A 17,301-nucleotide genomic window follows, 5' to 3' on the forward strand; every position below is an offset into this window, starting at 1 on the left:
TCAGACAGGACAGGCTCTCCCCAGTCGCCTCATGAAGAATTGTTTCTGGACAGCCCGGCACACAATGAGCCCCAGCAATCCATTCACATAAATACTGCATCCCCCTTTAAAGGAGAAATTTACCCTCAAATGCTGCAATGCACCACAGATACAAAATGGCACAGCCGACCAAAACAACATATCTAAGAAAATAAAATTCAGTGCGTTTGCTGGGTGACGGAAATAGACGGATTGCATGTTAAATCAAGAATGAACGCAAATAGTCTTAGTATCGGATGTCTCGAGAGTGAAGCAAACAGCGGATTAAATAGTGAACAGAGTGTGACAAAGTGAGTCCCCTGCTTGATACCTCTGTAGGGGGAAAAGCTCCTCATTGTTGTTCAAGTTTGGGAAAAATCTGTCTGTTTGTTTACTCTTTGAAAAGCTGTGCATGTGTCATGTTGTTTCGCTTTTACAGCACTTTAAGTGCAGACTTCAAGGAAGTATGTATGTGTCTAGAATATACAGAATTGCATGTCTTTTTACTCAGATAAACAACAGTTAAAGAAAAGACAATTAAATTGAGTAATATATTCTGCTGAAGCCCTTACTATGAGAATTATATTTGGCTGAATGAATAACACATTTTGTCAGTTCTCCCCTCAGACAGTTGGTTTTGCTGTTTTACAATATAACTTCTCTCCAACGAAGTTCTGCTTTTCTTTAGGAGCACCTTGATGCTTAAATGCACATTCATCTGATTTTCTCTTTGTCTCTGTCCGACAGCAGCAGTTGCAAAGGGAAATATCAATTCCAATTGAGCCGCTAATGTTTTTAGCAAAACCCATCCATTACAGCGGTTGTGCCTAAATGGCTTATATTAAGAGCCCAAACTTCCCCAAGATCTCAGACCCAAGCTTCAAAGACTTGGAGCGATTTCTCTCAAACTCAGCTCAAGGGTTGGGGGGGGGGGATATCAAAGAGAGCAGATAGGATCACACCGTATTGATCTTTAAATTCGGCGTCTGCTCCTGGCATGATTTCAAAGTGGGTGAGTGTATGTGTGCACACGCTGCACAAGCTGTGTGTAGTTTGCTATAATTAGGTGAGGTGTGTTAGTGATGTGTGTAATAATGTCAGCGTCAGTAGATTTTTTTTTATTAATGTTTTTGTTCTTAAAGAATGAAGCTAAGTACTATGTTACCCATGAGCCTCGGCAGCTAATGTCATAGTCAGAGATTTGGCAAATTCAGAAAACGTCGACATTGCAATCGCAAAAGAAAATAGCACACCATAGTGGTTGAAGTCATTAGAAAAGGACTACGAAATCGGAACATATTAAACGGCTCAAGTTTCTACAAAGTGTAATCTTTAGTTTCCATTAGCACAGGGTAAAGGAATGTTACCCTCAGTAAGTTGAATTACCTTGGATCAAAAATGTTCATACCCTTAACCTCTCATCCTTTTTTTCCCCCGGGAGGCTTGGGTTGTACGAGCGTTCCATGATAGTTTCGGGCAAACCCCCTTAACAGCATTGACTTGACTTAAATTGCTCATTTCGACATTGGATATTTGGGATTCGCATAATTTGCATAATCAAGTTCTGCTGTCGGAAATAGGCAGTCATAAACACAAGAAATGTAGCAGTGTCTGTGGTCTTATTGGGGGCCCCGAAAAAATGAAATATTAATACAGCTGCCAACGACATGTCATAAGAGCTGTGCCGTACTGGGACAAAAATAGGGAATGGTGACACACCAACTTAAGTGCTTCAAAAATGTCTCTAAAGCAAAGCAGGCCTTGGCTAAGACAGGAGGGGGCCAAGGGGACATGACAGTGATGGAAATACACGAAAGAATATCATGCCGAGGTGCTGTTACAGTTGTCGGGTGCAATGGAGAATGTTCCCCTGAAAGCAACATGGTTAAAGACCCCGAGGCAGCAGATGGGAGTGTCAGAAAAACTGTATAAGTTACACCATGCAAAGTTACGCCAATTACTTAATATCAGCTAAAAGAAAAGAGACAACACTTGTTGATTTATTTATATTTTAGCTGATGTCTGTAAAATAATTAAAGTCCATTCAGATTAAGATATAATAAATCGGATGAGTCACTATTATGCAAATTCCCATTCAGAAAATGGTCAGTGAACTTGCGGAGCGGTATCCATCATGCCACACCCGCTCTCCATAGAAAATCAATAGAATCCTTCAACTTCACATATGTCAACAGATTTACAGTGCTTAAACAACAGCTCAAGTGCTGACAGAGCAAACAGTGTTTACCTGGGGGGGGCAGGTTAACACTCTACGTAGCCCTATAGTGACAATTTTGGACGTGTCAGGGCAGCATGTTAGTTTCAACTTGTTACATACACAGTGTCTTTCAAGAATTAAAGGAAATTGGGCTTAGGCCACATGAGATAGCCAATGGGGCACACTCACCTGTTCTAACACACAGAGGGAGAATGACTTGATTCTCTGATCAGATTACAAATAGCTGTTTGCTGCTATAATAATGATCTGACTATCACACAGATAACCTTTGAAGTGGGCCTATTATGCTTTTCCCCTTTTTAACTCTTCTTTAGTGTGTTATATATATATTTTTTTACATGTAGAAGGTCCGTAGAGTGTAAAACCTGAAGTCCACTCCTAAAAGGAGTTACCCTCTCCCTCAGAAGCTCCTGAGCTGCCTGAAACGGCTCCATTGAATTCTCTCCTTCACTTCCGTAACTTTATGAGGTAATAATGTTACAGAAGTGATGTAAAACTCCTTCCGGATAGTTTGGCCCTCAAACAACAAAAGAGAGAGACGGAGCTGAAGCTCCGGAGGAAGAGTTTTTTTAAACGTGAAATGTTGACCAATCACAACAGATCCGTACATGACTCATACGATGTGTTTAATCCACTGGCGAATGCCTTTCGTACCAAATCAAAAATTCGTAGTACTAAACATATTTGTGAATGCAACAAGTTCTGAAAAACATTTGTAAGTGCTGTAAAGTTGGTCCAATGCTTATGGCGAAAATGAACAGCATTTTTACTTGTGGAGCAAATAAATAGGCCTCCCACTTCTCTGCAGGGTTTGAACAGTAATGTTGAAACGCAGACTTGCCATCTGTTTATTGCTGTGTTCCGTCAGTTATCTCTGTTGCTCACACAACTTGAGCAGCCCTTAATGGACACAAAGATGAATGTGTGTGTGTGTGTTTGTGTGCGTGCGTGCTCTCACCTCCGCAGACCTCTCCTTCAATATCCTCGCACTGACGGTCGTCACACTCACAGTTTCTGCCGTGAACACGACTGTCCCCAGGTGGGTAGCAAGTACACTGTCCGCACAGGCACTGACCTACAAAAACAAAGACACATTTTCTCACATCAGGGGCAGTGTTTCAAAGCAGGGTTGTGTTTTTCAAGCAGCAGAATCATCTTTCTTTTCTCAAATACTTTTTTTACTTTTTAATCAACCTGTAATTTAGCACAGTTGTTTGCATTGCTGCTGTAGATAACTGATTGAAACTAGACTTAATCTGCCTGACGACATCCCCTCTGGCCGCGCGGGGAAATCTCATATGTAAATCACTCACTCTGATAAACATTCACACGGGTTACACGCACGCACGCACGCACGCACGCACGCACACACACACACACACACACACGCACACACACACACACACACACACACACACACACACACACACACACACCTCGATATGTTGCGATCCCACTTCAATCAGCCAGTGAGGAAGGCCACAGGGGAACTCGCCGAGTGAGAATGCTTTGCTAATGTCGGAGCTCATTAGAAAAACACCATCTTTTCTGAACCATCGTCGGAGGTGTGCAGCATACCTGCTCGTTGATCATCTCACCAGGCTGGTCAGGGTTATGTTAATTATGGGGGGGGGATTAGTGGAGGCCACACACAGGTATGGAGGCTTTAATGGAGAATCTTCTTCTGAAGTGCTCGTCATAGTCAATTTATTTTGTCAATGCTCTCACCTTGTGGACAGATTTTTTGATTTATCATGAATTCATGCAAGACTTGATGCATAAATAAAAAAGCATGAATTCACTCATGTAGCTTTTTCATGAACAGGAATGTACAATAATGAGTATCTCATGCATACGTTAATGCAAGAACAGAATTAATGCAGCAGCTAGTGTAGCTCCATCATCATGGTTGCTGTGTTATTAATGATGTTCCTGTGTTCTTCTTAGGTAAGTCTGCAGTTAAAGGGGAAGGCCAAAAAAGTGATGAGTCACAGTAGTGCACATGCATGCTGTTGAATTCCAAGTGCTGGTTATTTAATTGGGATTAACTAAGAATTACTATTTTATGACTTTATTATGGTTCCGCTCCTTCAAATAAAGTGGTGACCTGGTCCTCCTTCAACGCAGATACATAATATATTTTATTTCCTATGAATCAATCATCCTTGTCACCCCTCAAATTAAGTCAGTCCTTCTGTGTATTCAGGCATGTATTTGCAAAAATTATAAATTGCAACCTACATAAAAATGTTGGATTACAGTCAAATTATCAATACTAGTTAGGGCAAGTAAAGTTGTGTGTATTACATAGCATTAGCTTAAAGCTCACACAACATTTATGATAAACCAGCATTTACAAACTTTAACTGACTATTCAAAGCCAAGCACACATAATGCATGTGTATTGCTGTGACTGTTTAATTATCTTGGCATATACCTTTAACAGCACACTTAACTATAAGGTTTCTTCATACAACATTTTTTTTGTGCGTTTTCCTATGAAAGACAGCAACACGTGTCAATTTCCGCTCGTTACATGCATACGGTCTTTCAAAACAAGCTTCCCTCTTCACAGGAAACAACTCAGTTAGGTTGAGGCCACAACTTAGTTACGTTGAAAAGAGATCATCATTTAGGTTACAATAACTACCAAAGTGCCATTATTGAAGTGCACAAGTTACTTGACCATCAGAGTTGCCTTCTCGGTTCACTCGGGGAACACACAGCGGTCTCCTGGCTGAAAGAGCGCTGCTGTTGGACCCCTCTACCTCCAGCCCCTCCCACCCTGTGTGTTCTTCTGCAGTCTTTACACTCCGTTGTTTATGATAACATGAATAAAATACAAAATAATTTTGTGGGGTATCAATAAATTACGGCTCATTATTTTCTGTAGGTTTAGCTATGAATGCTTGATGAAACCAGCCAGCCCTATGAAGAAGACATTCCTGGTAGTTCGTGAAGTACTACATGAATTAATTCATGCTTTTTTTACATGCATGAAGCTATGCCGAAATTCATTATTATTCATGTACCCTTACCATGAAGTGTTGCCCTGCAAAGTTGCTCCAAATAATTTACTGACAGTAACAGCAATTTGTTTATTAAATGTTAATATATTAATACATTAGCACCAATGTTACTGAGATGTGAAATGTATTCAACTTCAACCTCAGAATGCAGAGGGCATGTTTTATTACTGTCTTAAGAAAAACACTGCATAATCAAAGGTACAACCATAAAATGTGCATCGGTTGTCTGTGCTCTACTGACAAACGAGTAACACACAAGTACACACACAGAGCCACAGGAAGAGGTGAGAGACGCAGCAGGCTTATTGTATTTCCTCCGGGGACATGAAAGGAACTGTCATCACTGGTCTTGTCCTGTCCCTAATACATCTCCAGCGTTTCAGAGAAAGATGAAAAACAAACACACACACACACACACACACACACACACACACACACACACACACACACACACACACACACACACACACACACACACACACACACACACACACACACAGTTGGACATATTTTAAATGTTCCCATCCACAAATTCTGCAGACAAAAGACACCCGCAAGGGCTACCAACAGGTAAGCTGCCCTGCCATGAAAAATAAGTGCACAAAGGGAATTTCAGTGAAGATATATGGTTAAAACACAGCTTACTGAGTGCCTCTGTTTCAATGTTTCTCTTTTTCTCCTGTTGTTATTGAGCTGGGAAAGTCCTTTCTGCACAACCATTATTCACTCTGAGTGTGTTTCCCCTGCTTGTGGCTCTGCCGGGTCCATTTTGTGTTTAGTAACACTAAATAACACCTAAAACATATCCATAATGTTCATGTGCCTATTATCTTCTGATGACTCACTGAGTTGAATTAGAGGGCAATAAAAAGTGGCAAACACGAGCTTTGCTAGACATCCCCTCGCCTGACAGCGTCATCCAATGTGTTGTCCATGTCACATCACTGTCACTTTTTATGACCAGCCTGTCTTCCTGCTTCACATATATCATACCGCCATCTGCTCTGGGGACTTTGTTACCCTGGCAACTGGTGATGTCGCAACACCCCTGCCTTATCGATTATCCCTGCGCTCGTCAAAGCGTCTATAGCGGTGTGCGGGTGTGTTGGTGTGTGTTGATGTTTAATTCGTCATCCTGTCTTAAGGTGAGCAACAACCTTGATGACAAAGTCACAAACCGGACACATTTCGGCTTTATTTTAATAAACAAAAAGAGGGTACTGATGTGTTTGCAAAGGTGAGGGCAGACTCTTTTTTCGCAGTGCAAACTCAGTCATGTTGCAGTGCAGCACACACTGGAAAAGGGGGCTAGGGCAGGATTAATGCATTGTTAAATAGATGAAAATAAGAGGACAGATTGAGCAAGCTCCGAAAAAGAAACGTCCGCAGCCCAAACATGTATTCCTTTTATAAGGATGCTTTCTATTTTACTTATGCACGAGCCATGGACTGAATTACCAAATTGAATGAGTCATCGTGACGTCACACATTGGTTTGTGGACAGCCGTTTTGAAGCTTTGAGTCAGGCGATTTTGCGGACGCCATCTTGGATTACGGCCGTCACCATGTTTTTTTGCAACCCATAAACGGAAGTTACCATATTTGGAATGCAGAGGAGTGACATGGCTACAGGGACTCACACATTCTGCAATGCGAGCAGATTAATGTGACTTGCTACGGAGATGTACCGAAGTGGTGTTTTTATGTGTATTTAAATGGGAGCTTTAACTATATTTAAATGACAGGAAAATATTGGATTCATGTGATTTTTGGAGATGCCTGTGTGTCTGTGTGACTCTCCAAACTAAATTGTCTGAGTGTTACGTTTTCCCCATTTTCAGTAAAGTGGTCTGAACCCAGTTGAAATACATGCCAATTTGTGAGCCAGTACCAACTTTGTGCTGCACTGGCTAATCTGCATAAACAGAACCCCAGCTGTGACACTCCTCTCACTATAGAGCTGTGAAATTAACACAGGGGCAAAAGTGCAACAAAAAACAATTCCACCTGCGTTCGCACTCCCGCCATCAAGTTATTTGACTGAACAAAAAAATAATATTTAGGCTATAGTGTAGAATCTAGATGTTTCCACCAACATTCACTGCACTATTGAACTAAAAGGGACTAAGATTAAACGTTAGTTTTGGAAATAAAGGCTCAACAACATTTTCAACACCACGGATTGGCAGTTTTAATCCACTCTGTCAGCCAAAGCCTATCCTCTCTATTGAGTTGATTTCATTTCTAGTTCTGTGACAGTTGCCGTGAATTCAGCATCACACAAATCTTTATAAATGATGCTCTGTCTCATCCTGTGGTGTGACTGAAAGCATTCCATTAGCAGCCAAAGGGAAACACCTACAGTATAAACGGGCCCTTTTGTCAATATCAGGATGTATTAAGTTGTTTAGAATGCATACAGTAAAGTTTGCAATATAAGTAGGTTGCAGTGATCAAACAATTAGGATGCACAGGTGAGCAATACTCACATCATCAATTGCTACAGAGAACGAGGGTCTGAATTTCCTGGGCAAATGCCTGCATTAGTTTTTTTTGTACGCTAAATATGTGTAACACAAAACATAGTGTCAAATCATATCTCAAGGATCAAATCACGCTTGAAATGATTACCCAAGGTTATATTTTTACAGTTTCACTGTGACATACATATACAATATACAAGCTAAAGACACTAGTTCATGGTAGCACAATAAGAAATTGCAGCACTACCCCTTAAATGCATGTGGTAACTCAAAAGGTGTGTATGTGCCAGGTCCTTCTGGGGTTTGCTATGGCTCAGTGGTCATCTTTCAGTCAGAAGATCGGCTGTTCGATCCCGGGCTCCGCTAGTCAATATGAATGTGTCCAAGACACTAAACTTAATATCTAATTTGTCCCGTAGGCTGTGCCGGATGTGCCTGCGTTGTATGAATGGGTATGAATAGTTAGTTAGAGTCCTGATGGGACAGGTGGCCCTTTGCATGGTAGTCTCTGCCATTGGAGTAAGAATTGGTGTGAATGGGTGTGAATGGGTGTGAATGGATGTGTATGGGTGAATCACGATATGTATTATTAAAATGCTTTGAGTTGTCGGAAGACTAGAAAAGTGCTTTACATTTACCATTTATTTCTGGTTGTCCATGCGGGCAGATCACACCTAATGCAGATGTAGAACCATAGACTGTATATAAGAAGTAGACAAAGTCGACGTGACGTCACCCATTGGTTTGTGGACTGCCGTTTTCAAGCCTCTGGTTTGGCATTTTGGCCCTCGGGAAGTGACCATATAAGGACTGTAGAGGAGTGACTTAGAGATGTCGTATACTGCTCTTGTAGCTGTAGTTACATGTCAGTCACAAGGTAGCCCAGTCTATGAAATGGTCTATTTGACCCTAAACCCTTGTTTACAATGTTTACCAAGGTAATAAATCAAGTGAGAAGTAGGGTCATTTTCTCAAAGACTTCTATACAATCAAACTTTTTGCAACCAGAGGAGTTGCCCCGTGATGGTCAGTAGAAAGAATGCGGGCTTAAGACACTTTTCAGAAGCGAAGGTTGCTGCCTGTGTAGCCACCAAACTCTGGAGAAAGATGCCATGCTTGTTAGGCTGGCCCCTACACTGCCTGTTTTTTAAACACTGTATAAATCCATCAGACTTTTATTCAGTCTGGGAGTTGTCTTTGTCTTGTTTTTAAATGTGCTTTATTAATACATTTGAATGGGATTGGATTGAATGCAAACAATCGCACACATATAATGAATGTTTACTACAGACCAAACTTCAGAGAGCAGAGAAAGGAATCCCAAGAATCAGCAGAAAGATGTTGAAAGCAGGTGTTTCCTTGAGAAAATACCGCGGTGTAAAGAATGTGCTATCCGCAAGGAAGAAAAAAGCTCCGAAGCTGCTGTTTCAAATTTCAAGGCTTTTCCGCTCAAGTTGCCACCTCCAACCAGCCGCATTCATCCATGCCTAAGTGATTTTCTACATCTGTCTCCTTCAGTTTCTCTCTCTCTCTCTCTCTCTCTCTCTTACTCTTCCGGTCTCACTTCATTGTGTTCACTCTCTTTCCCAGTTCTTTCCCTGCACATTCTTTGCAATCTGTCGAAGCCTTGCAATGAACTCTGTTACACCCGTTGGTTTTACATTTTACAGGCCATTGTGATCTTCCAAACACTAAACCAAATGGGCATCTTATGAAAAAGGAAGCACATGCACACACATACCACCCCAAACACTAAGGTATGCATGCGCACACAGTCAACCTTCCTTCTTATCACAGTTCCGACAGATTCCCTCCTCTGTCCATCTGAACAGAGACGGTAAATAGTACATTCAGACATTTATTACTAAAAACAGGAGGAGAAGACAGTGTGAATAAATGGCACACAGACAATGCTTTTAACATGTATATATGGAAATTGTTGGCCTCAGCAGACGTTAGAAATTCTTTAAATTACCCTTTAAACTATCACTGAATAGATTGGGACGGCTGAAACAAAATGCAATTTTTAAAAGGACGAATTTATGGATCCCATTAATTGTTCTATAGCACAGGGCAATTCAAGGTTCCATTTTGCTGCAGCAATAGCAGATAATTTAAAGGTACTGCTGGAGGAATTAAAGCTAATTAACTCTCCCAGCACAAGTTAATCTATGCTGTTTCATTATGTAAGGGGGGGGGGCATGCCTGCTCAACCCTGTAGTTGTGGAATTGGTTTGAGGCCGTTTCTTATGGAACAGACACAATATGTAATGAATAGTTGATGATTTCATACACCAAATTGGTTCGATTTGTAGAGTGCACTTTGGAAATATCGTAGTTACATTATCAGAGCTTTGTTTGCTATATTGCTGTGGTTGAGGCCCTGCCGTAGATGTTTCAGGTAGGCGGCAAACCTTCTGGTCTGAAAAGTGAAGCCAAAGCCAAAGTCCCTATAAATCTTCATTATTTTCTAATGGCCAGCAGGGGGCGACTTCTCTGGTTGTAAAAAGAAGTCTGATTGTATAGAAGTCTATGAAAAAATGACTCTACTTCTCACTTGATTTATTCCCTCAGTAAACATTGTAAACATGAGTTTATGGTCTCAATCACTAGTTTCAAAGATGTTCAGAAATGATGGTCCATTTAGAGTAAGATAGACGATGAAGCAGGTCATGCTTTAGGGCGGGGCTACCTTGTGATTGACATGTTGCTACCATGGCGTCGTCCAGTCTGGGAGATGTCTGTGTTTTTCGTCTAAGAACTTTAGACCTTTCACAGTGTGTCTTAACTTCATGAAAGTTAAATTGTATTATTATTGTTTCCTAAAAATGACTTTTTTTTCAGTATTCGTTGTACTTAGCTCACCCCCCTTGTGTCACTTCTGGTTGGAAAAAAAACATAATGGCAATGGCTAAAAACCAAAATGACAACAGCAAAAATGCAGATCTGAGGCTTCAAAACATTAGTGCACAAACCCACGGGTGACCCCACAATGACTAGGTCCACTTTTTATATATACAGTCTGTAGTTGCAGGTCCCTGATCTAATAAGCAGCTTTCCCTCACATGGGTGTGGGGAACGTCCTTGGCCACTTTAATAACATACGGTAAGCTACAGTCCTTTTCATTTGGAGCACAGCAGCCACTCAAAAAAACTTGCATTCCCCAGACTTCCCCCACAGTGGGAGGAAACAGAAAATCGATGCTTTGCATTAACCCCCTGATAACAATCCCTGCACATCCCTGAAACCAAGCAGGTTGTGCCCCTTGTAATAACACCTGCCACATTACACTACATTATGCACGTGTGACCAACAGAATAAAGGAGGCTTTACTCTGCTCTACCTTATCTTTTTGTCCTCTCATTCTTAGTACAGGAACACTGCCAGGTATTCCCCAGAAAGTTATGTTTAGAGCAAAATGAACAGAGAAGTGATACACTAAACAATGCCCCATACAGCACTCTAAAGCTGATTGATTAAGGTTGCTGCATCAGTGTAAAATACAGGTACAGGGGGATGCCTCAGAAGACTGCTAAGTGTGCACTGCATGGCTGCTAGACAATTTATCTTATCTTATTTGGAACAATGCAGGTTGTCAGTCAGTCTGAGAACAACGGTAACGTGACCATTGTGCATTGTTACCTCTGGACGTAGGCACAGTAGCTCTCTGGCAAGGCTATGCCATCATTTCGGCTTTGCTTTTTGTTGTCTTGAAATTCTATGGATGAATTAAGTTGCAAAGGATGGAATTTCAAGTAAGCTGTACAATAGATGATTGACAGTTTTTATTACTGAAATGTCATGAGGCTGTTATCTGTCTTTTCTTCCAACCGCACAACTATAGTATAAATGCCATACTTTTTGGCACACTTGGCTCAGTGTGTGATTCTAGTTTAACGCAGATTATTGTAGACGTGGCCTGGGGTGTTTATTTCCACCACCTGTAAAGATTTAGCGGCGCAGCTTTGCAAATGCTGAGGTAATTCATTCTCTCGTATTTGGCTGAGAAGCTTTGGGCTGTGTGCATGTGCAGTACTTCAGTGTAATCTTGCTGGTGCATCAATTACAGCTGAGCAGGTAATTGACTGACTGCATGTTTTTTTCCTTCCTCGATTACATTTTTTTTATTTTGGCCTCACTCCACTCATTATATTAAGAGTGTGGGTGTTTTACTTTTGCACAAGAATTAATGAGCAGTAATGATAAAAAACAATTTTGCTACCGTTTTACATGTGTTTTTTAATCCATCCATGAAACAGCAATTTGTGGAGAAGTGCTTGGTTATTTCAAGGATGTAACATGCTGACCATGCTCATATTCATGGAATATTTAAAGGCCCTTAATAAACTCAACTCAATCTTCTTACTGTCAGCGATGGGGTCCTACATATACAATGCACGTTCAAGCCTGCTTTAAAGGGGCAGGAGAAGCTGGCAGAAGACAAAAGCTCGTAATTCTGTGCACCAATCAGGATTCAGCAATATTTGAATATTATTTTAATCCCTACAGGTAGATACCCCATCAGTAACACACAAACAGCCCATCATATTGGTTTTCTAGCCCTAAAATATACGCTAGTGTCCCCCCCCCCCGCCTTCCACCTTACTATCATCAATCAACAGACTCAAGGGTGCATGACTGGGACAACGAGGGAACCCAGAACTTTTGTTTTTCTTAGCACGGGCTTTCCAGTGATGCCTTCTGAACACCTGAGCCTAATATTAGTATTAGGCCTGGCATTCGGAGGCTCCAAGAAAACAAGCTTCTTCTGTCCCGAAAGGCCACTAATGAAGCATGCAGTGAGGTGTAATAAATCTAGACACATCGACCCACTGCTTGTTTCTATCGAAAGAGCTGTTCCAGAGACGTCTCACAGGCATACGGTGCACCTTAACCTCATGCTAGCACAAAAACGTGCACGTATATGTGTATGCATGGCACTAACAAACACTTACAAGCAGTAATACTGTACAAACTTAGATATATAGTACATGAGTGTTTGCTTTTAATTTTGTTTAAAGATGCTTTCGGATTCGATCGCTGCACCCTGGTGCATTTCTAGCCCTCTTAAGGATGGCTTAAGAGATGTGAAACACTGAAAGCGGCCTGTTCTACACCAAGAGGTGACAACAGAGCACAAGCCTGCTGCAGTAACCATGGCAACAGGAGCAGGAGGGGAAGACCAGGTACCTCGTCCGAAGCAAGGCAAATTGGACGTTCCGCGACACTTCTTCAGACTGCTCTCTGGAGGCAGGGTGCAGGAGAGAGGATGCTCGCACTTCTTCCCGTCCCATCCCTCCTTGCAGTCACACCTCCCGCAATTACACTGGCCATGACCTGCCAAGGAGAAGAGGTGGAGGAGACACAGAGGTGAAACAAGGCGGGGGGCTTTGAGCAAGCAAAATTATTTTGAGCATACTGAGGGGGGGGAAGCAGCATTGAGTAAAGTGGGCACACTGGGAGGTAGCAAAATTAACAAGGGGCAGGACAGAAGAAGAAGAGGTGAGAAGATTGCGTGTCCTCAGAGCGTCGGCTAAACAAGGTTTGACTGTCTGGCCTTCTCTAAGCTGCTGTATGACCAGCGTTGATTAAACCTGTTCTGGTCCGGGGAGAGAGAGAGAGAGAGAGAGAGAGAGACAGAGAAACTGATGGAGTAAAATGAGAATCAAGACATTAAGATGTAAAATGTATCCTCATTCTCTCAAACTATGAACTATACATGAAGGTCTGCACTGATAACTATTATTTTAGTGGTTATGTATGCCAAGGTATGTGTTCCAGAACATCAATTATTAGCAGGAATAGTGGTAGGATCCGTCATATTTTGTTAATTAATCCTTTAGAGAAAGAAGAAAAGGTCATCCCCCGCCCCCTCTCGTCTATTAAGTTATATAGAAAGTTCACTTTTACGGCTTCAAACTTGCATCAGATTAGTAGAAGAAGATGGAAAGCTGTTGTTTGTATGCAAGGAAATGCAGTTATTCAAAGGTGAATATCACTATCATATGGTTTGTCATTAGCCATTAGCTGAATATGGCATTCAGAGCATTAAATTAGCAGCAAACAACTATTTGCGATGTCAAGATATTATGGAGTTATGGCGTCCCGAGCAGAGAATGAAGTCACTCTCCCTGTGTGTGTGTGTGTGTGTGTGTGTGTGTGTGTGTGTGTGTGTGTGTGTGTGTGTGTGTGTGTGTGTGTGTGTGTTGTTATCCGAGCTTCTCTGTGATTTATTTACATAGCTGGTCTGGCCCAGAGCGTCTGTTTGTGCATGTGAGTCCCTGTGTGTGTGTCTCAGTGGCTAGCTAATGGCGGATACAGCAGATAACGCCACCCCGACCCCGTTGTTGTGTGATAGCGTGGCCCCCACCTTGGGTTCCCTTCAGATAAACACTGTTAGCTCTGTCAGCACTGTAGCCGTTGTTTGCCTTTTTACTTTAATGCAGAGTGTTAGATGAATAAATTGATGTCACAACCATATATGGGGGCGGATGGGGCACATGAGGTAGAGCGCTTGACCTGCAACCACGAGGTCGGTGGTTCAAACCCCTCTACAGGCAACATGCCGAGGTGTCCTTGAGCGAGACACCTGACCCCCAAATTGCTCCCCGGGCGCTTCATTGCAGCCCACTGCTCCTCCGGGATGGTCAAATGCAGAGAACCGAATTTCCCCATTGTGGGACTAATAAAGGCTTAATTATTATTATATATGTGGCCAGCAGCACGTTAGCTTAGCTTAGCATAAAGGCTGTAAACAGCAGGAAACGGCTTGCCTGGCTGTGTCCGAAGGCAACAATATCTGCCTACCAACACCTCAAAAGCTCACCAACAAGACCGTCATTTGTTTTATTTGTACAACCCCAAAGGTGTCAAGTACAAATGACAATTCACTGTTTTTTGGGGGAGTATATGCCGGCGAAATTTTATGGCTGGTAGCAGTTGCCAAGCAACCATCTGACACTCCATGCACAGATTTTGTCACCTTCTGAAAGAGCCTCCCCCAGTCTTTATGCTAAGCTAAGCTTACCAGCTGCCGACTCCAGCTACATATTTAGCAGATGGACATGAGAGATGTAGCCTATCGATCTTCTCATCCAACTAACTTGTAAGAAAGCCAAATAAGTACATTTCCTGAAATCTTTCCTGAACTGTTTTTTAAGAGGAATTCTGTAAATGTTTTTCATACAGGTATGTGAATCTAAACACTGTAACCTCACCTGAGCAGAAGTCGTCGGTGTAGCGGTCGTAGGTCGCGTGACAGTTCCTCTCATCGCACTGGCAGGTGTCTCCGTGGATATCTCCCCAGTCGCCGGAGGGATCTACATCATGACAGTTACACTCTCCACACACACAGGTCCCTGACACACACACAGCAAACAGAAGCATATTGTTAATTCCAGTGCACTATTTCTCCATTGTACATTCTTTTTGATGGAGTACAGTCCAAAGAAATCAATCATGTGTACTGGAAAACAAACAACCAAAACAATGCTAAATACAACTCACTGTCCGTGTCATGATAAAAAGAAAAGAAAAGGGGCAAGCTTCTTGCACTGATGCTGCTGGAAAGATTTCGTTTTCTACTTTAGGCCACAGCCAACATCTGCCTCACTTTTTCTTCATTTATCTACGTATCTATCCGCCTGTCTCTTTCTCATTTGTTTCTGCATCTTAGCCAGGGCATCAGCCCAAGCAGCAGCCGGTGGAAATCCCATTTTCTCTTATCAGCAGTGACAGAGCATGGGGGAACCCCCGGGGGAGCCAGGCCAGTTGGCAAGCCTGCGGGCTGTGGCTGGCGCGTGTCTGGCCCTCGGCCCTGGTTCGGTCCTCCCTCACCACCCTCATAACCCCGGAGCCCTGGACTTATAGAGCCATGCACTTTTATGTCTGACACAAATGTCAAAGTCTGGCATCACCGGTAGCAGATTAGAGCACCAGTACTGGTTGGAAGAAAAAATGCTCTGTAAAATCAGCACTCTATTAGAGGACGCATGTACAGTTTTTGACTAAATCCCTGTTTTCCAGCTAAAAAGCAACCTCCCCCTTCGACACAAAAGTGGAATCATCCCTTTCTGTGTGCCTCGTGCCATATTATCTCAGAGTCAAATTGTTGTGATCAAGAAATCACATATAGATGCACGTGTTTAGCCACCAGCATTATGTGGCTGCTATCGTTTTTGACAGCACGTAGCACCAGTCGGTGTATTATTAGCTTAACTGCGGAGGCTAGGTGAAGCGAACAGGGTTGTCAGTTTGTTGGAATGAAAACAGAGTCTATCCACTGCGTGCCCGTCAGTCAAATCATTCAAACATTCATTTGGGAGCGTAAGTGGAGCAGGACGTATTTTCCAACCCTCGCACCAAACATGCCACATCTATAGAGGGTGATGAAATCAAATCAACCCTCTCGTGTAATCATCTTCCTTGATCCATCTCCCATAATCACCGGGGAATTATCTTCACAGTGCTTTAAAAGGAGGATTAATTCTGACGTGCCATATATAGGGTACGGGAACTGAGAATGGTTCCCATTATAATCAGCACCAAATTGTCTGACTTTCGAGAATTGTGTGGGGCAGGATGAAAACGATGTTGGAATATGTTAGCATATTTTTACAAAAAGAAGGGGTAAAATACAGGATTTATAATATTTTGAGCAGAGGCCACACTGTGCTTTCATATTTGTTGGCAGTGCATGTCGGTAAGTGTTGTTTTGGACAGTTTACAGTACAGGTGCCTTGCATTTTTACATCAGTTACGCCAAGTGCAATTTAACATTAAATTAAAGCCACACATCACACATCATCATTATCATCATCATATTCTGGATTTGCCTTAGAGAGGAGCAACCAAATGTGAAAAGAGTCTTTCCCAAGCATTTTTCTTTCATCAATTTTATAAAACGTTAGCCGGGGCTCAGGTTATAATCAGTAGCTCCAGAACCTTTGTTATTTATTCTCAAATATGACACATTTTGTGGTCATTGTCAGTCAAATCGTTGTGATTTCCTGTACACATTTGTTTAATTACAATGACACAGCTTAGCTTTTGCTCAACAGAATGATAAAGAAAACTTAATCAAAGCTTTAAAACCTGCATCTTTTTCCACCTTCCAAAAACAATGTTTCTAAAAGGAATCAATAAATGAATCAATAAATAACTGATAACAAGTCCTTTTGAAAGTATTGCAAAACGCTGTCAAGCTTATAGAAAAGTGTGTCTAGGTTGATTGGAAATAAGATGGACTCTTTTTAATTGCAGTCGTATTTCCTTTGTTCTCTTTCTCCGGTGACTCTTGGGATTGTCCGGCCTTTGACTGGCCTTTTCTCTGCTACTGAGGAGTACAATGGGCTTCTACACCATGAACACAGTCGATGGTTGTTCATGCCGTGTCGGCTGTGCACTTAACCATAAATCATTGGGCTCTGTCCATGCAGCCAACCATTTGGCCCCCACCACTTAGCCAGTCCTCAGCCAGTCCATTATAATTAATTTTAGAGAGCTTTACTGAAATCCTGCAGGATCACTTGA

General features: G+C 42.1%; 1 protein-coding gene across 1 annotated transcript in view; it reads right to left on the reverse strand.

Annotated features, from left to right (window-relative positions):
- The window catches only part of itgbl1 (integrin, beta-like 1), a 45,742-nt gene that overhangs the window by 10,897 nt on the left and 17,544 nt on the right, over positions 1-17,301 (reverse strand). The window contains exons 6-8 of the mRNA XM_054615120.1: positions 14,988-15,128; positions 12,961-13,107; positions 3,216-3,332 (exon numbers count right to left, since the gene is read on the reverse strand). Of these exons, the coding sequence (XP_054471095.1) occupies positions 3,216-3,332; positions 12,961-13,107; positions 14,988-15,128 (405 nt within the window). The remainder of the gene's footprint in view (positions 1-3,215; positions 3,333-12,960; positions 13,108-14,987; positions 15,129-17,301) is intronic.

Source organism: Anoplopoma fimbria, chromosome 16 (assembly GCF_027596085.1).
Source record: "Anoplopoma fimbria isolate UVic2021 breed Golden Eagle Sablefish chromosome 16, Afim_UVic_2022, whole genome shotgun sequence".
Taxonomy (NCBI): domain Eukaryota; kingdom Metazoa; phylum Chordata; class Actinopteri; order Perciformes; family Anoplopomatidae; genus Anoplopoma; species Anoplopoma fimbria.